Source organism: Anolis sagrei, chromosome 2 (genome assembly GCF_037176765.1).
Source record: "Anolis sagrei isolate rAnoSag1 chromosome 2, rAnoSag1.mat, whole genome shotgun sequence".
In the NCBI taxonomy this organism is placed as follows: Eukaryota; Metazoa; Chordata; class Lepidosauria; order Squamata; family Dactyloidae; genus Anolis; species Anolis sagrei.
In genome coordinates this window covers 60,788,810-60,809,460 of record NC_090022.1, presented here as the reverse complement: position 1 = coordinate 60,809,460, position 20,651 = coordinate 60,788,810, and the positions used below count along the sequence as shown (strand labels likewise).

At 36.3% G+C, this 20,651-nt stretch overlaps 1 protein-coding gene across 22 annotated transcripts in view; it reads left to right on the top strand.

Moving 5' to 3' along the window:
* Positions 1 to 20,651, top strand: part of CACNA1D (calcium voltage-gated channel subunit alpha1 D) — a 272,363-nt gene that overhangs the window by 116,173 nt on the left and 135,539 nt on the right. For 14 of the 22 annotated variants that reach the window (XR_009630816.2, XM_060766038.2, XM_060766035.2 and 11 more), the window contains exons 8-9: positions 746 to 849; positions 13,390 to 13,559. Coding sequence is in view for 21 of the 22 variants with exons in the window: in XM_060766038.2 (XP_060622021.2) it covers positions 746 to 849; positions 13,390 to 13,559 (274 nt within the window). In the remaining variant the exon portion in view is untranslated. Of the gene's footprint in view, positions 1 to 745; positions 850 to 1,435; positions 1,540 to 13,389; positions 13,560 to 20,651 lie in introns of all 22 variants that reach the window. The other 8 variants (XM_060766053.2, XM_060766054.2, XM_060766052.2 and 5 more) reach the window with 1 other exon arrangement.

The window sequence follows — 20,651 nt, the reverse complement described above, 5'->3', positions numbered from 1 at the left end:
AGTGTGGCAACTATTGTGGGATGACCTTTTTCTACTAAGTCCAAATAGCCTAGCAGGAGGATCACATATTTCCAGAAACAGAATATCACAAAAAATACATTATCTTATCAATAGAACCAATGGAGTGAATTAAGGCACGTTGTACCTAAAGGAGGACTAAAGAATAACTGTTTTGTATGTATTGCACATTAAAATGCTAATTGAAAAGTCTTGTGAGAAATATATTCAATGTATTTGCTTCATATTTTATATCTTTTATCCAGGTTTCAGCTTGTCAATGCCTAGATTTAGTGATTTAAGCTGATAATATATAAAAGACAAGGGACTAAATAACCCATTGACATCAAATCTGAATAGTAATGCAGAATTAAACTTTTTACCCTAATGTTCCCTTATTGCTTTGAAAACATAAGAACAGAATATATATACCTCGGCTAGAAGTCTATCTGTTTCAACATTTAGAAGTTTCTCTCCACATATTGTCTTATAAACTGGACTTTGAACATTGTTATATGCAATAATTTCTTTAAACATTAAATAATATATATGTGTTGAGTTTTAATGCTTTCTGTGTTTTGCATTTGAAGTCAAATGAAATGTGTCTGGTATTTTTCTTTTCTTTTTCCAGTTATACCTGAAGAAAAGGAGTACATTTCTCTATACTGCGTGTTTTGTTTGCCCACTGACTATTTGCTATTACAAATGAAAGTAATCTGTTTCTATAAGAACATCTTATTTTTTGCAGATGAATGATGCTATGGGATTTGAATTGCCATGGGTGTATTTTGTCAGTCTCGTCATCTTTGGGTCATTTTTCGTTCTAAATCTTGTTCTTGGTGTATTGAGCGGGTAAGCATACACCTTTTTTGTCCTAAAAGCAGAGTCCGACATTCAGTTGCAGGATCACAAAGGTATACAATATAACTGGGATCAAAAAGAATTGGGAGTAAGATAGTTAACATGAAATGTTGGGCTTTTTATTTTATTTACCAAAACAAATATGAAGCCAGTACAGTATTAACTGTGAGAATTAATACTGTAGAAGGAAGCCATATTGACTTTTCTTTGCAAAATTCCCTACCAATTATATGTAGAGAAATTTAAATAAATACTAATTATTACATGCCCATCAATAAAAATAAAACTTTTAATGTTTTTCTTCATATATGGGAGAAGGTTTATAACCATGCAAATGACAATAGCATTTTAGGAAATAAAATTATATCCTACACAGTAGACATATGGATATGGATTCCATACTTCTGGAGTGTTGGTAAACATAATGAACTGCAGTGGAATGAAATGTAGGCACTGTCAGTTTTTAAGAATCAGGGTTTTCCTATTACTTCCAATACCTATGTGATCAGTCAATTGCAGGAGGACTCTGCTCTGTAGTGAATAGCTGAATTATAACATATTTCCTTACATTTTACAGGTAAATGATGCAATAGGATGTGAATGGCCATGGATCTATTTTGTTAGTCTTATCATTCTTGGCTCATTTTTCGTACTTAACCTGGTTCTTGGTGTACTTAGTGGGTAAGCAGTTAGATTAACCTTGCATATATTCCATCGCAATTGCAGTGTGTAAAATGGCCTATGCGTTTGCTGAAGCTTCACAAGTGATGGCTTTTCTGCATGTGCCTTGGATTGGTATGTCATTTTACTGATGTTTGCTCTTCTGAACGCGTGAACGTGGTGTGTGTATCTGCCTATGACACTCTTGTGTTCACAGTGCTTGTCAGCCCCCATCTCTGAAGGGTCACTAAATGAAGTTCTGACCTCCTAAAACATTACTTCCAGTAGCTAGAGAAAATCATGCAAATGGGTGATCAATAACATCCATGTAACCCCAGTTATTTTTAGATGTTTGTTATGGCCATTGTCTGTTTCTGAAATACTAGTTTCAGAACTCAAAAGCTGGTACAAACAAAGGAGCTAACTGAGTTTGCTTGTTAACAGATGCTTCCCAGTTTTTATTTTTACTTACAGCCATTGTTAATACTTACAAATCATTCTATGCTTCCAGCTTGTGGATCAGCCTTTCTCAACCTTTTTGGTTGTTTTGGGCATGGAGAAACCCTTGAAATAATTTACAGGCCTAAGGAAATCCCTGCATAACATGTATTATATTTACATCCAATAAAACTCCCAGTATCCCCAGGACATTCACATAGCTCCTACGTGTAATGGTCCCTTCAGGTTGCTTGTGGAACATTACTTTCATAAGAGTTTTCTTAGGGAGGGAACACCCGAGGATTTTTGTCAGTTGCTTCCTCTGAAATACAGCCCACGGAATACGATATTCCTTGGAAGTCCCTGCTTAGTTTTCAAGATTAGATAAGATCTTTGGGGTGATTAGGCCCTGTACAAAGCCCCTGTATCCTATATTTTTTCAAAAACAAGCAAAAAAAAAGCGTTGAAAGTTTAGTAAAGCCTATAAATGCTTTTCACAGCTTTCAACTTCATCTTATAGCCTTAGCCCAAGTCAACAGCGCTCACAGAAGAACAGATTTATCTTGTTGCCTGGCAATTAATGTTCCCCAGAGATATAGTTTTAGTGCAGATTTCCAAAATTAAATTAATTTGAATGGGATCACTGGACAGCAACAAGTATATGGCCTAAATCTAATTGTTAGCCCCAGCTAGAATATATGCACTGAATCCAAGGAATGCATATAAGTATTGATTTACCTAGTGCCATTGATTCAGTGAGTTTGCTCTAATTTTGACTAGCACTTGGATTAAGCCTCTGAATTGCTAAAGTATCTTGGCTATAATTTTCAACCCAAATCTTTGGATCACTTTCTTCACTCTGTGCATGTTTACTTAATTAGAATATAATACTTTCTGCTTGGTGCTTGGTTTAAACCTTCAAAATCTGAGGACTGAAACGGGAGATGGGTGTGCATGGGTGTGCAAGGAAAGGAACATGGGTGTGCATGTGAGACCCTTCTCCTGTTTCTGCATACAGCCAGCTCTTATTTAGTGTTTTGAAAACAGATTTAAAAGAAGGTTATGTAAGGACATTCAGCTGAACGTGCTTTCAAATCTACCCATGCCTGGCAGCAACACTGTCTTACTGGGGTCTCTGGGTAACAGTCTTGGAAGTAAGTGGATTCAGCCAAAGACACTTACAAGCCTCCCTTCAGATCTCTGTCTGAAACACACAAGGACCTCTAGAGCATTGATGTGTGCGTAAATGCTCAAGGCAGGGCTTGTGTGTGTGTACCCACATGCCTTTTCAGTGTACCCCTTAGGCATAGGAGAAGAAGGTAGGCATTATAGACAAAAGTCTACACAGAGTTTTGACAAAATCATTTATTGGATGTTAGGACCAAAAGTCAGGATTTCATGGGCTTCTATAATGCAATTATCAGCAATGGCATTGTTTCATGCATTTAAAAGTAAGCTGTATTTCTCCAAACTGTTGGTTTCATGAACTATGTAAGTTTGAACAATGTAGCTGTGTCATAATTATCGTATTGGTATTTTCCATATAATAATAGATTCAACACATACAACTCAATGTTTTGTGGTAAAATGAACAGGGTGGTTATCTAAGAGTTATAAACCATTACTGGTCACTGTCAAAGCTTTGCTTCAGAACAGAGCAGCAATTCTAAATTTAGCAAAACTACTAAGGCTTGTGATGTCACTCTAACCCCTTCCCATTTGTGTTATGTTGATTGTTTGTGTTTGAACAGCCATGTTGTAGAAAAAATGTTCTATATAGGATCCTCAAAATTGCCCCACTGAAGTTACAATATTTTTGATATTTGAACTATGGATTTTTTTTCTTACAGTTTAGCCAAATTAAATAATGACATATCTCTTGTAAAGGGATTTTGGAGCAACTTTGAGTTTATCAGACTAGAAATTCAGTATCAAAAGCTCTTGTGGACTGGCATCTGCTTCATCAGGATGCATGGAGTGAAGTGCCTAGAACAGACTTTATGGTTGTGAATGAGTAGGCTGTAGGTTTGAATAGCAATAATAATACAGGGAGCTTCCAAGTTATGAACAAGATAGCTTTTGTAGGTTTGTTCTTAGATTGAATGTGTATGTAAATTGGAACTCCAGCCAAATGTATATTTCTTTTAGCTTCAGATAGCACAGGGAAGTGTTAACCCCCCTGTGATAACTGAATTTTGAAAAATGTAACTTGTTGTGGAAACAAGGATTTGTAAGAAATCTTCAGTGGAGACACTGTTTTCCCATGATAACTCTTTCAGGAGTGAATTTCCCTTCCTAGGGGTAGATTTCTCTCATTTCCTGTTGTCTCACCCCCATTCTTAACTATGAGTAATTTTTAAGTTGGATGTTTGTAACTTGTGAACTGTCTGTATAAAATTCATGGATATGATGAAGAGGTGACAAACTCAGTTTTAACGGTAGCTGTTGAGGAACAAAGGCAGGAGAAATGTTGCCTAAAGCCAAGATGAGTAGATAAGCATATGTATGGCGGAGGGAGCTATTGGAACGTAGTGTGAAGATGGCTATACCACCCTATATCACAAATATTAATTGCCACATGTACTGACATGCCTCCAATTTCCATTCTGAAAACACTTCCAAATCCATAGTTTGCATCCTCTGATATTATCACATTTGGTTAGACCCATAGAGATGCCAAACTTGTGGAAATTAAAAAGCATTATTCAAGCTGCAGTACTCACTATATGTTTTTTTTAAAAGCAAATCAACAAGGGAAGATTTGTACCAAGGTCTAATCTATTACAGAACAAACTAAAGGTGGGAAATAGCAGAATCTCACTAATGGTCTGTCACCTGCAGCTTTAGGCAACATAGTAACATGTCTTTAGGGAACATCTTTCCTTCTGCCTTTGTCCCCCATCTGTAAAGTTGTCACTTCATCATAATATCTTTAGGTTTTGCATTTATATTGTCATTCGTACATACAGCCAACTCATTATTAGATATAAATGTATTTTTCTAGGCACTTCAGCTCATACATCTGATGAAGCAGATTTAAATCTGTTAAAGCTATGCTGCTAATGTCTTTGACTACCTCTTTATACACTGAGTTGACAATGATCCTTCAAAGTCAGCATTATTCATGATATTGTGCAAAATGTTTCCTGATTCCAGTTTCATCGAGATTCTTGAAATGAAATAATTATGGACTATTTGGTATCTTTGCTTATTATTAGAGTTCTTTCCAGATTTTTTGGTAGTTTCTGAATACTTTTCATAGCCATCCTTGTGTGGAACTTCATACTCTAAACCAAATATAACTAAGGTATATATTGTTGTGGCCAGATCTGACAATTTCAGGAATGAGAGCAGTGTTCATAACTGTGAAAACTTAGTCCTGGCCACCACAGACACATCATCTTAGAGTTAAATCCAGGAGCATCCCCCAACCTGCATCTCCAGGGAGAGTGTAATCCCATCCAACATAGGTTAAATCCCCCTTCCGTGAGTTGCTTTTGACTGACCGGATCACCTTTGATCTTTCTGGATTAAGCTTCAATTTGGTCACCCTCATCTAATATGTTACTGATACCGATTTAGAACTAGGAGAGCTTCCTTGGAATTGGGTGGAAAGGCGAAGTAGAGTTGGATGTCACCAGTGCAGTGTGTATGTGTGTACCAAATCCTTAATAGCTGTATAAAATTTGTGCATATCCTTACCTTAGAAAAGGAGACTTAACTAGATTATAATGGCTATGAAGGATATGAAATAAAGCAAGCTGTTTCTCTTCTATTCTTGCCATATTCATCAAAGGGCATTGTTGACTGTTCTGTTGTGAGATGATACATACATTAGTTTTTCAAAGCATATTTTTCTAACTTTCTAACCCATATATATTAAAATATTTTCAGATCTAGACAAATATATATATATATATATATATATATATATATATATTCGAATGTAATTAAAGGAGAAAATTATCATCTGACTGGAATTTTTCCTGAGCGAGAAGTTTTGAAATAAATGTAAGCATTGTATTGTCTAAGGCTTTCATGGCCAGAAACACTGGGTTGTTGTAGACTTTTCGGGCTGTATGGCCATGATCTAGAAGCATGGCCATACAGCCCGAAAAACCAACAACAACCCAATGTAAGCATTTATTTTCTTCTTCCTGAAGAACTCAGGAATAGTTCTCACAGATTGTTCCCAAACTTCATGCTCTTTAGTTTTTAGTTTGGAAATTTTTTTTTAATGTTGGTGAGAACAAGAAGTACTGTATTCACGGCGTAGGACATCAATATATAAAATTGCATTAACCTTTTGCAGGCTGAAGGTCTAAAATAGTATTCTGCCTACAATTATATGCACATTTACTTGTGAGTGAGTCCCATTTACTAGGAGATTGCAGTTGCAAGTCTACATAAAAATATATAAATGATCTGTTTCAGAAAACACTACTTGAACTTCACAAAAAAATTGAAGAAACAAAGAGGTTTTCTAAATAATCCCTGCAATGTATAAACATGGCTGTATTAAATTTTCTGGATTTTAGTAATTAAAATCTGGAATGTTGTCCTAAAGTTGTTTCTATATAACTATATCCTGTAATGTTGGCTTTTGCTCGAAACGTGTCCAATGTATTTCTGTGTTGTCTTTCTCTTTGTGATGTGCATGTGTTAGAATGATGAATATGTAGATAAGACATAATTTGAGAGATCTTTTGTTTTACATGTAGCCATCTCTGAAGGTAAGTGTATGAAAATTAACAGTTGGCATTGCTTTAAAAGCACTACACATGAAGCCGTTATTTATATGATAATTGTTATCAGTTAGTTTTTATAACATACAGAACCTGGAGCAGGCATGTCCTTAGCAGCCTTTTTAAATCAAGAAGACTTGGCAGCAGAGGACATTTTCTGTGTATTTGAAGGACACAAATGTTAGATGGCTATCATACATTTAATTCATTTTGTCAACATCCATTAATTTATTTTCTCATTATCATACAGTAGTTCTAAGTATGTCTTTCCAAATATAAATCCTGAAGGTTGAAACAGTTGTAATTTCCTGGAAAACTCTTTGATTATGGAATTTGTAAGTTGTTTACCTAGGAAGATAGTTGGGTGAGTGGGTGGATGGATAGATAGATAGATAGATAGATAGATAGATAGATAGATAGATAGATAGATAGACAGACAGACAGACAGACAGACAGACAGACAGATCCTGTCTAATGCCTAGATTTAAGCAGCCTAGAAATAGCATTTTGGTCTTGTTGAGAATAATGTTTAAGATTAAAGTCTTGCTGAGTGGAGCTCACTTTTTTCCTTCAGCATGCTTGGCATTCTTCTCAAACTGACTTTGTTTTAAGGAAAGAATGGTAAAGTCCAACCTTCCATTTGTTGTGCTGCATCTTCCAGCAGCGTTTGTGGTTATAGTCAGTGGTGAGGAACTTTGAAAGTTGCAGTCAGGATCCCGAGGTCTATCCTTTGGCAACCTAAGATTTACAGCCACATTTTGGAAGTACAATTTTCCCAATAAAGAGTGTGAGTTATGTAAACTTTAAACTGAATGTGCAAATCTCATTATGCATTTGTAAGGGCACATTTCATGCAGAGCTTTCATAGGGGTGAGGGTGTACATGTATTATAATCTTACATGTGCAGGATGCGATTTAAAAAGTTATATTATTGCAAGAATTCTCTCTTTTTCTCTGTGTGTAATTTTTAATAAAATTCCAAAGAATTGTACAGGACATTTTCTAATCCTGTTCTTTTTTCATTTTCACAATGCACTTATGAGGCACTATTCTAACTTTACAGAGTCAGAAGGATAGTTTTTAAAAAAAATATATTATGTTAGGCCCCCAGCAAATCCAAAGCTAGAGTAGGTTGTGAACTTAAATATCTGTCACTAAAATAGGAAGGGGAGTTTCTTCAGGGGTGCGCTGTAAATATAAAAAGAAGTTTTTGCTGAACACAAAGAGTGCACCAAAGCCTTACTCTATGCATGTGAATTCAATTGGCTGATTAAAGGATATTAGTTACAATAAAAAGCATTAACTAGATAGAAATAATTTAATAAGCACCAAACATTGTGACTTTAATGTTGCTAAAAATATAGCAAGACCATAAAAATTAAATTAAAAGAATCTAAATTAAAATCAGTGTCAGTCTTTAATGGAATATTTAAGAGCTTCCAGTTCAGTCTCTGATAGCCATTCAGCCTTGGATCATCCAAGGTTTTTATAGTGTCGCCTATCACCAGAACTTAACAAAAGTTATTTATTTATTTACAACATTTATATGCCGCCCTCACAACTCAGAGCTACCTCTTTGGACCAAATATCCCAGAGCTCCCCTTCTTTTGAAGGATTTAAGAGTTGTAGTACAGAAAGGCAATTTTTCCAGGTTCTGATTACAAGACAGATGTGGTGATGATTTGTACTTCAAATAGCTTCTCAAAGGAATAAATACATCCCTGGAGCCTGGTGAATGCCAAAATAAATAGCTACAATTCAAAAGATATAACCTCTGTTAACAAGAAGTATCACACTTCTCTTCAATTCCCAGTTTCTGGGACAGGAGATTCCTAGCTGTTTTACATGACTTCCCAGAAAATTTGCTTGAGAGTGGTAATTGTAGGCCACTGTTAGTCCCCTTCGGGGTGAGAAGGACGGGGTATAAAATAAATACATAAATAAATACATGTTCAGCATGAAAATTCGTACAGGATTGCATTTCCTGCAGTCTTTTGGTTAAAACCTGAAGGAACAGTAACTGGAGGAAATGCAATAGATCATGAAATCACCTTCACATGGTGTGATTAGAATTTCTAACTGAAATATTTTACTGTTAGCAAAGAAAATCTGACGTTGTAAGCATCATTTTTATTTACAAGTAGAACAGCTTTTAATGAAGCATGATAATCTATTCCTCAAGAACTGTCCTAACCAGTAGAGGATGTTTTCTGTGGAAGACAGATTTAGCTGAAGGCATGATATTTCTTTGGGTCACCATGGGAACAAATACGATCTTTTCAAACACACAATAATAAAATCTCCATAAGTTGCATTTACTTCCTTGCTTGAGGACAGCAAATGAATGTGCACTGAAATGTTCCTATGTACATTCTTCTGTTGGCAAGTATTGCAGGTTAAAGAAATATTTTTATTCAGTTAGCATATATCTTCTGATGTTTCTTGCAGCCTCACACAGCAGTCATGCTGCTCTTGCAATGGATGCTTAGGGATTAGTGGGATACGAAATGGTGCTGTATATAATATTAAATGTTGCAATAAATATAGTGGTGCTTATACACATATATACCTAAGAAGACTTCCCTGCTTGGTACATAGAAGATTAATAGGAGAAGGCATTTAAATAATGATGCACAAAATAGAAGATGGCAATGAACTGTCAGCTGCAGTTTTCTGGCAGAGGAAAAGGAACAAGTCTTGACAATATTCCTTTTCTCAGCAGAGTCAGGAATTAATAAGAAGAATCTAAAATGAGAGGAAAGAAGTGTCCCTTCCTCACATGCATAAAAGCAAATAAAATAAATACCAATGTAATACCTCTTAAAATCACGTGTTGTATTAATTAAATTGGTGTGTGTGGTTTGTGTGTCTATTTATGAAGGAGGAGGGATGACTTAACATTTTTAGCCCACACCTTAATTACATAACTGGAACCCCTGGTGGCGCAATGGGTTAAACCCTTGTGAGCTCCCATCTGTCAGCTCCAGCTTCTCATGCAGGGACATGAGAGAAGCCTCCCACAGTATGGTAAAACATCCGGGCATCCCCTGGACAACATCTTTGCAGACAGCCAGTTCTCTCACACCAGAAGCGACTTGCAGTTTCTCAAGTTGCTCCTGACATGAAAAAAAATTACATAAGTGGGATCTGCTCTATTTTATTATCTATTACACATCTTAAAGTTTTTTAAAACATGTAGTGTCATGTTACATTAGAGCAGTGGTTCACAACCATGGGCCCCCAAGATGTTTTGACCTTCAACTTGCAGAAATCCTAACAGCTGGTAAACTGGCTGGGATTTTTGGGATTAATAGGTCAAAACACCTGGGGACCTACAGGCTGAGAACCACTGCATTGGAGCATTAAAAATATAATTTACAATTTCAAAAGTAAAAAATTTCTTTTAGCATCCATATGACTTGTAAATGCATAAATATTTTTTATACAGAAAGGAATTAAAAGTGCCTTTTAAAATGTTTTGTATTTTTACAAATTTATTTAAAATTGTAAAATTGGTTGAGGATTATACTGACATTTTAATCTTTTTATTTTTTAAAATTAAAAAATGATATATATATGGGATTTGTATTGACAGTTTCGCCTGTTGGCATTCCACAAAAAATGTGCTATGACCTCTGAGGAAGCCTGCCATAGATGCAGGCGAAACGTCAGGAGAAATGCCTCTAGAACATGGCCATATAGCCCGAAAAAAACCCACAAGAACTGAGTGATTCCGGCCATGAAAGCCTTCGACAATACAATGTGCTATGAATTCTCTATATTTTGCAGGTGATCCTATAGTATGCTTCCATCAAAAATGAGCATAAGATTCTCACTGTAGAACCTAGAACATTCCTAAGGATACCTTTCTAGGAATTTTCTAGGTTCTCCAATGAGAATCTATGATAACTTCTGGCAGAACTTGTTAATTTCAGCAGAGTTCATTATTATCCTCAGTTTCATATTTCCAAGGTAAATTCAGGAACATATCTCCTGCAAAAATGGGGGTCATACTGTCATTCAAATGATATAGCAACACTTGGGACACTTTACAATAGAGTATTTAAACCATGAGGAAAAACTATTCAAAATAATATACATAATACGTTTGTTAAAAGTAAGATCTAAATCCCAACTAGGTTATGAAGTATAGTTTTCACCATCTCCAAGGTAATAACAATGAAATCCAACATTACATCTTTCTAGAATACAATTGAAATATGTGGGGTTTATTTAAATTAAGGTTAATAAATCTCATAATTTTAGTGGGTCTACAGTAATTGAGACTAACATTGGATTTAGCTCACAGTCCTTGGAAAAGTGGATTTTTTTTCTTTTTCATTTCAGGAGCGACTTGAGAAACTGCTCAAGGGATGCCCTCCACAGGGGATGCTCTCCCCGTATTTGAACTATCCTAAAATGTCAACATGGAACAGATTAATCCAATCTCCCATATAAACTAAATTGATAAAACCAGCAACAATCAAACAGTATCTATGCTAGAAAAATGCTTTTAAAAGAATATAACAACCTTTGAATTATATCGAACGGCTTAGGAGGATAATAAGGTCCATACCTGATGCCAAAAGAAGCACAACTAAGTGGGCTTCTCTGTGGAAAGCATTCCACAAATTGGGTATAGCACTGAAAAGTCCCTTTCTCTTAGCCACCCACTCAACCTTGCTTGGTGGGAACACACTTAAGAAGGGCTTTTGATAATGCTCTTAGTGTCTCAGAAGATAACTTCTTCAGTCAGTCTGCTTGCAAGGGGTTTATAGTTCAAAGCTTGTTCTGAAATGGAATTATTTATCGATTTCAAGGACTTATACTTGCTTTTTAGTCAGAAGGTCTACCACAGTGGTGGATCAATGAAAACAAGGCAGCCTTTGCCATCAGGCTTACTGTCTAATCTTAGTGTATTAAACTTATGCAAGGTATGACCTGAAGATCCATATTTTGCAGTTATGAATACTGTTACTATGGAGATGCAACTTTACCTATCTATCCCTTACATTATATTCTTTCTTTTGCTTGATTTGTAACATAATTGGAGGCTTTATTAGTGCTGGTTGGGAAGAAAGGTGGAAGAAGAAACAAAATGAAGACTGCAGTACCACAGCTTTTTGTTTTTCATAAATCTTGAAGACATAATCTAAGGCCCCTTCTACACTTAACTAATACTCAAGAGGAAGCGGGTTAAAAACCCCCACTTCCTCTCAGATTTCAGTCCCCACCCTATCTCATAACCCCGGGCTTTCCTTTGGTGGGGGGGGGGGGGGCTAGATGTCATCCTGGGTCAACCAAAGGAGCCTGAAGAACTGGGATGGCTGTGGGGATTGATCCCCAAGATCGCAGAACGAGGTCTCACAGGCCTAGTACCTCAACAGATCTGGACCTTTCAGTGATCTGAATTAAACTGGGAAAACCCAATTTACTTTGGATTGATCTGGGTTTACCCAAGGTGTCATTTGGACCCTCAGGTAAACTTGTTATCTATCACAGGTTTTGGGCCTGTGTAGAAGTGCCCTTACTGTTGCAATCTGCTTCTATCTCAAACACATTATTCTGTGTTTGGGGACTGAAATTTCATCAACTATAATGAAAAAAATCACATCATTTTTTAAATGTAGCTAGCTTCCCCTTTTGAAAAACAGAGTTAGGAATATGTAAACTTATTAAAGACCATATGCATATGCAAACCTGACCTTGTTTTGGAATTCTGACTTTTATGTTCCAGTGTGGTTCCCAGTCAAAAGAAATTGACTTCCTAATGCATATTCCTTTTAATAAATAAGAGAAATAATATTTCTGGACAAGTAAAATGACAGGGTGATTGGTATTATACTTGCCATAAAGATTTGCCCTTTCATTTTTGCTCCTATTGCTTTTTGTGTGAGCAATCACAGCCTATCAAAACCAGTCTTCAGTTGAATTAGGCTAATTGTGGTTCTGTCATTCACCTCTAAGGACAGTAGAATCTCTATTCAGGTAAAGGTGTTGTGTTGTTTCTTTTAATAAGAGTCTTTATCAAAAGCAGATTATTCTGTCTTGCTTTATTGGTTTTTGCTTTAAAAATTGTAACCAACACTCTCAAAACACTGCCATTCTGGGTTTCATTTTGCCTCCATTGTCAATCACGTGTTTCCTCTATTCATATTAGTTGGATACTTGTATATAGGAACCTTTGTTTTTGTGTATTCTAAAAGGTTCCTCAGGATACACTGTAATATATGTGGGTCATGTCCACAGATCCTACTGTTGGCTTTGAAAGGAACTGTCTCGATTCATTCATGTATTCCATTTATACACACCATCTTTCCTAAACTAATCTCATGAAGTCATATTCCTTCCAACTTGATGCTAGAATCACAATTAACATTTTTGAGAGAGTAGAATAAAGTAAAATATAGCACCTAAAATGGCACAATACAGTAAACAATATTGGTAACTATATTGTGTCAAAACAGACTTTTTGTAAATTGCATTTTTATCACTGTTTAAAAATGTAATGCATCAGGAATGCAGCATGGTATGCTAATTTGCACCACTGTTGTGATATGTGGAAACTGTTCACATTTTGTACAGTTTCTTTGTTGCTTAATTGTGTCTAGAAGAAAAAACTGCTATCTAAACTCTTTCTTCAGAATATAAATCAATATCTCTGTTATTTTTTATCTAAACCCAATAGGGAATTTTCCAAAGAAAGAGAAAAAGCCAAGGCCAGAGGAGATTTTCAGAAGCTGCGTGAAAAGCAGCAGCTTGAAGAAGATCTTAAAGGCTATTTGGATTGGATTACCCAAGCAGAAGATATTGACCCTGAGAATGAAGAAGAAGGGGATGGCGAAGGCAAACGGAATAGTACGTCAAGTTTTCTCAATTCATTGATTACTAACAGAAGAATGTAGTGTACTTCAGAAATATCTAACAGCAGGGGTGGACAGACTTTAGGCTTCAAAAAATCTATACTGTTTTTCTTCTTTCCTTCTGGATGACCAAGATCTATCAGCTGGACCCAAGCTGAAATGACATACCCTTAGAATGAAAAAAAAACAGGGTCCTTCTGAGCACATTCTGAAATACTTTTCAGTATATTTTGAGTATTAAAATAGAACAGAACTCAGTTTGTTTCCACAATAACTACCACCAAGTTATTCCAAGGTTTCTTAATTAAAATTTAGAAATGGGAATAATGTTACTGGCTGTGTCGCTTCTGTTGTGAGAGAATTGGCCGTCTGCAAGAACGTTGCCCAGGGGATGCCCGGATGTTTTGATGTTTTACCATCCTTGTGGGAGGCTTCTCTCATGTCCCTTCAGTCCTGCCAGCACAGGGGTTTAACCCATTGCACCACCAGGGGCTCCAAAAGAATGGTTAAAAAGATAGCATGTTTTGCTAAAACAGTTAACCCCAGTTTAGAAATTGGAATAACAATACAATGCAGCTAATTGAAAACAGACACAAAATCTATTGATCTCTTCACTGTCATGCTGTATTGGGATGTTTCATTGAGATCTAATAGGTTTGTTTTACTGTGAAATATCAGATTGTGTTTTATATTACTTAAATGCTTTCTGACATAAGTTTTATGTAGTTAGCCAAAAATGTTGTAAGGAATGGTGGTGCTGGTTGTGTGTCTTCAAGTTGTTTGACCCTAAGGCAATTAAGCATGAAGTCAAACCATCATGTTTTTGAGAATCAGATTAGAACTCTTTGACTTAATATCAAGTTCTACATTGCTTTAAAACTCTCTTTAACATGTAGCTTTCCATGTCTGCACTGACTCCTTTAGTTTGTAGAGTAGCCAGCTAAGTGATATCTTTAAAAATGGATTAGTTTTTAATATATTTGGGTTGGAGTAGCTGAAAGCAGATCTGGATAGTGGAGAAAATTCCTGGCTTTTTAGTCTTTTTCCTCAAACCAGTGACAAGTTATTTTTTTGAAAGGGTATCAACGTCATTTGCATGTGGAGGAAATTCTATTATAAGGAGATATTTGTGCTTGTTAAAGAAGAATGAATATTTTAGTGTTCAACTAATTAGAATTCAACTAATTTTAGGTGTCACCTATTTCAGTTTCCAACAGTGCTTATACTATTGTTTTCTACTGATATGCTTTTTATCTCAGTCAAACATCCAATATCTTTCAAGCTTATAGCTAAAAGCATCTGAAATAAGCAGTTTGTATTGTGTTGAGTAACATCTAGTAGTGGAAGAGTTAATATGTATATGAACAATATTGCTATGGAATCCATCTCAGATTAGTTACTCAGCACAGCTATTATATTTCATTGTAACTTATAATTTACCTAATTATGGGGAAAAGTTTTGTTTATTGGTCTGCTTGTTTTGCCTTCATTAATAAATCTACACTTCACAAAACACTATTTAGAGTGGTGCATGAAATAGTACAGAGATCCCTTCTCTTAACACTCATGAAAACCCTGCCATTTAAAATGTCACTGTCTGATAACTGTAGATAGGCTACAAAAAAATTAAACACTTGCTATCTTATGTGAGAATGACACTCACTTTGTCAACTGATTTTGTCAATGAGTGCAGAGTGATACTAGGTGGCCCCAGTGATGAGAATTTGTGACAATTTTTATACAATAATGCTTTTATTTTCATCAACATAATGTGGTAACAGCCAATTTAATTGCAAAACAGTAAAATTAGCATTAGGTTACTGTTAATCTTTACATGTCCATTGTGGTGTTCTTGCTCCTTATTATTAACCTGCAATGCCATTGTTAATCCTCAGGATTGTTCCCTTTCCATTTTTTTATAACCAAGATAGAATTAGTAAATATGATTAAGATTTCTTTAGCCATGGACTGAAAATCTAGGGGTAAGCTAGTAATCCATGTGCAGGTTGGTTGCATATATAAGTTCTTGGAAGGGTTTCCAGCAGTGTTCATTGAGGTATTCCTAGATTGATCTAACAGACTTGCAGCCTTAGTCTTTCAGATCCAAACCCACTATCTTTCTTTGAGGATTGACTGTGCAGAGTCACAGGAATGCAAATACATCTGATTTTATAAAATAAGCTTTGTTGACCTGAATGAAATGTATGTGCGGCAAACTATTTGCCACCGATCCAGGCCAGTGCCTGTGATGAGTTGTGTAATGTGCTAATATCTACATACAGTTGATGTTTGTGGGAGTCGCTTCATTTGACCCTGGCAGTCAAACCAGTTAGTTTTGAGTTGAAAGAAACGCACAACCTGTTTTCCTGTGAATCAGTCCTTAACCTTTTTAACTCTGTGCAATATTTTTGTTGAGCGATCTGGGTGCTAATTACTAATAGTTGAAAAGAAGACTTTGTGAATGGTCTGCAAAACTATTAGAAATGACTCATTTTATTTCTCTTGGAATCTATTGTGGATACTCCCACAGCTTAGGTCTAGAACATGAAATTCGTGCACGATTTGCTTTTGAAGAAGGAAATAATGGTTTAAAATCACAAAATAAAAATTATTTTCAGAATGTAGGAAGTAGCTTTGTCGGATCATTGTTCCATTTGTCTCAGCATTGTCTGCATTTTTGACACCACCTCACCAAGGTTACAGACAGAAATCTTTCCCATCCCTATGTGGAAATGTATGGGATTGAACCATGTTTGCATTCAAAACTTCTGCTTTAGGTGTAACCTACAGCTGTGTAGCCTGCAGAAATGACAGAGGTCCCATTGGCTTGTTATATATACAGTATGGCACTCTTATCCACAACTTCAGTAACCACGGTTTCACATAACTACTCTTCAAAATATATTCCCTGCAGAAATATTTGTGGGCCTCTCCAAGGCTTGCATTGTGGTTCTACTGTATGCCTCAGGTGCAAATATAGTCAAAATATAGGATTCATGTATTTACCGGTTTCAGGATATCCTGGAATGTGTCCACCTTAGATTTGAGGACCATACTGTAGTTCTCTTTCAAGTAGCAGAAGTTATTCACTTCATCCTAGAACTCTTGAAAACCTGTTCACTGTGTTCACAAACAGCCAGTCCTCAGTGTACATGTTCAGTTTCCAAGATTTGATCCATAGATCAGATTATGAAGAAAGAAGTCGAGAGAGCTTAGTAAAACCCAGAGGTCTGCTCCAGAGTGCATATGGTTTAAGATTTAGATTACACTTATTACCAGCAGTCAGTATAGCCATTCTGTGTCACATCTCAACTGGCTAAGTCTGGATATAGATCCTTTATTGTCTTCTCCATTGCTTCTATTGCCACCTACTGTATTATTGATGGGATTGCATATGTTTAACATGAAGGGGTTACGCTGGCTGATTTATTAGATGACAAGAAGAAAAGCAGATTTAACTGTTGCCGTGGGGCCAACAAACACGGTAAAATCTTTTCTGTTTTGCAGTGGGGTGTTTTAGTCTAGGCAATGAGTTTTTGAGTGCTTTTGTTTAAACACACACAGACACACATACCACACATTTCAGGAATGCACATATTTCCTAAAGTGCATGCAGACTCCTATCTTGCATGGAAGTGATTTGTTGTTTGAATGCATGCTTCAAAGAGATAACTGCTGGAGTGCTTTAAATATGCTGGAATGTCATTTATACTTACTCAGATTTCCACAGAATGGCTCTCAGTCACGCTAATGTGCTAGCATCTAAAAAGGCAAAGGAGCCAGAAATAAGTATGTTACATTAGTTCCGATATGAGGGGAAATCAAAGCGTTTCAAAACCTCCCCTAATTTAATGGAGCATAGGCTGTAAACAATTTGTTGCAGAACAGCTTGATTTTTGTTCTTCTGGTATTTTTCTTCTTAATTCAATATTTAGCGCACTACTTACAATGTTACAATTGCAGGTAACTAGTTATATGTAATATCTGAAAACACATTTTTACAGGGAATTTTAAAGAACAGATTGTCTTCCCAAAATACCAGCTGTGTCCATTTTGTATATTTACATATGCTAGACTTTGACAATACACCCACCTTGATGTCAATTGGGAATTTTGAATCGAGTGTTCTTGTTCCACACAGTTATTGGATTTTCCACTATTCAAATTCCAAGCCACAAAGACCTGTGCATCTGCTGACCCAATTATTTTATGCTTTAAAATTAGTAAATCACACAGAAAGGGTGAATTGGGATAAGACATATATCCCTTTTGAGCAAAGTATGACACATGGGCATGGGGAGGAAGCTGTGAAGAGTTAATCAAATTCTTTACTGAACCCTTCATTTCTTCTGTCATATGTCCAACTCACAGTGTTGCCTTGTTGCCTGTCCCAACTATAATCCTGAGGCTGTCCTTTCAATGAGAATTGGGAGATCTTGTACATCTACCACTCCCTGCTGAGACCAAATGGGAAAGGACTCTGAACAGACTTTTCCTCTAATTTGTCAGATACTTAAGTTAGTTTGCTTATAACATATGCAGTTTGAACTACTTGGAATTAAACTAGGTTTTATTTGTTTCATGTCAAAAGTATTGCATAAAAAAAGTATAAAACTGAAAAAAAATTGAAGAAGCAAAAGCAGCTAAATGATTTTTGAACAAAACCAAGCAACAGCGACCACATTATCTGTAGCTTTAACCTTAAAATGTTTTAAAGCAATGCTTTTGGGTTTGGAAAGATTAGCTGTTTACAAGAAATGTTGCCCAGGGGATGCCCAACTGTATTTACTCAGTCTTTGAGGAGGCTCTTTCCATGTCCCCCAATTTAAGTGGGCAAGCAACAGTGTTTTATGGTGGATGTTCCTCCTGGATATGAGCAAAGCTGTTCTTGCCATTGCAAAGAACATGGAGAAACAGGAAGGGCTTCACAGGGAAAGCCAGCTAGTATTTCAATTAATGTAATAAAATTATTAGCTCTCCTAAATGTGACAGAACACACATGAGAAATATGTGGTGCAAATGGCCGCACCTTCCCCTACATACACACATTTCACCATCTACCATGAAACTAATTTTCTCTAGCCATTTTATTAGTGGTAAGATGCACTTAATCTCTAACCCACAGTAGGATCAATCCTGTTGGATAAAAGCATCTTTTGTAGGACAGACGCCAGAACATACAATCAAAAAGCAGAGATGGTTTGTGGTATGAGTAAGGTATATGTGTACCTCATTTGGATATTTGGGGGATGAACCATCCCTCCTGAAACCATAGGCCATTTCAGAAAATAGCTTAATGTTTTTAAAGCAACTTGGCTGTTAAGATAAATAATAATAAGCAACAGGGAAGCATAGAATATACATAAAAATTTAGGTGACAACAGATTACTTATTTATTTTTATGGAGCCCCCTATCTGACTTTTAGATAGGGGGTAAAATGACTGGTAAAATCTGACTGGTAAAATAAATTTCCTATCTTTATTGAGAAGGAATCACAACAGTAGGTTGCATTTGGTTTGATGGTACTATACAAATTGTAAATACTGTGTGTTGTCAAAGACTTTCATGGCCAGAATCACTGGGTTGCTGTGATTGTTCTGGGCTGTATGGCCATGTTCCAGTAGTGTAAATTCTGCTGAACCGAAACGATGCATTTTTGGCCTAGCTGCTCCTTAAAACTTCTGAAGGAACAAATCTTGTTCAAAACATTGACATCTGAGGAAATTGTTTATTTAGAAGGAGTACCAAGATAACGAAAGCTGTCAGCATTGTCCTCTGCAAAACCTGCTAATATGCTGAAAACAGAAATGTAACTGGCACTTGGTCCTAGTAATTTAAAAGTCAATCCATTGTTTGTTTGTTCCGCTTTAGATGGCAGGCTGTCTTCCTAGACTGGCAGGAAATTGCCTCTGTGTCGGTGTCTGCTGAGGCAAGCCTTTCATCTTAACTGACACATGAAGGCACCGTAATCATGCTCTAGTTTCTAATGGTTGTTTTTGTGCAGTTTCTCCTATTGGCAGAAATATTCTTCCTCTGCTGCGCAGTGGGTATTATCAGCATTCATAGAAAGTGAGTAGTGGAAAAGCTAGGGAAAGTACTTTTTGGATGCAGCTGTCAAAATTCCACAGCCAGCATGGTCACTGACTTCATGCTTGAGGGGGAAATTTTGGAGTTTCAACTTTTCAAACATCTTGTTCATGTTAAGATGCTACATCCACAACCTTACTTACCTTTGTCCATTTATATTTTGCCTTTCCCTCAGCAATGGGATTCAAGTCAGATTACAAGTTACTAAAACCAGTATAGATTATAACATCCAAAAACATCATTTAAAACCTTAGTAATTATTTTTATTTTTAATATTTTTAACTTTTATGATTTTTGGATCTGGTTTCTAAAGCCATAATTTGTAGAAGCTTTGCATATCTAAGTAAATTTTGTTGCATTTGGATAGCTCTGGTTGAGGGCAGAAAACTTGTATGAATCTCATGGTGCAAGAATATATATATATATATATATATATATATATATATATAATACATGTATAAAGGTAAAGGTAGTCCCCTGACATTAAGTCCATGCACCATTATATTCCACTAAGTTCAGTAGCTCCAGATTCAAGCTTAGGTGAAAGTGCCACATGATAGAAAAACATAGACTGTTGTATTTTTCCTTGGGGCATAATTTACCCAACCCTGGGAGTATCCAAAACACATGCAGGATTTGTAAACTAGCATCTTCTTTGGGTTGTGACCCCATGGTAAGCTTTTAGAGCAGTGATTCTCAGCCTGTGGGTCCCCTGGTGTTTTGGCCTACGACTCCTAGAAATTCCAGGCAGTTTACCAGTTGTTAGGATTTCTGGGAGTTGAAGGCCAAAAAATCTGGGAACCCATAAGTTGAGAACAACTGTTTTAGAGTATCACTCTCTAGATGTTGGATTGAAAGTCCTAGCAGCTCTAAGTAGCAGAGTCAGTGATATGAATTCATGGAATTACAGTCCAACATGATCTCAAGGTCCATTTTGGAAACCTGTCCACAGTCCTTCAGTACTTTTGAAGTGAGACCTGGAGTATTTATTACATGAGT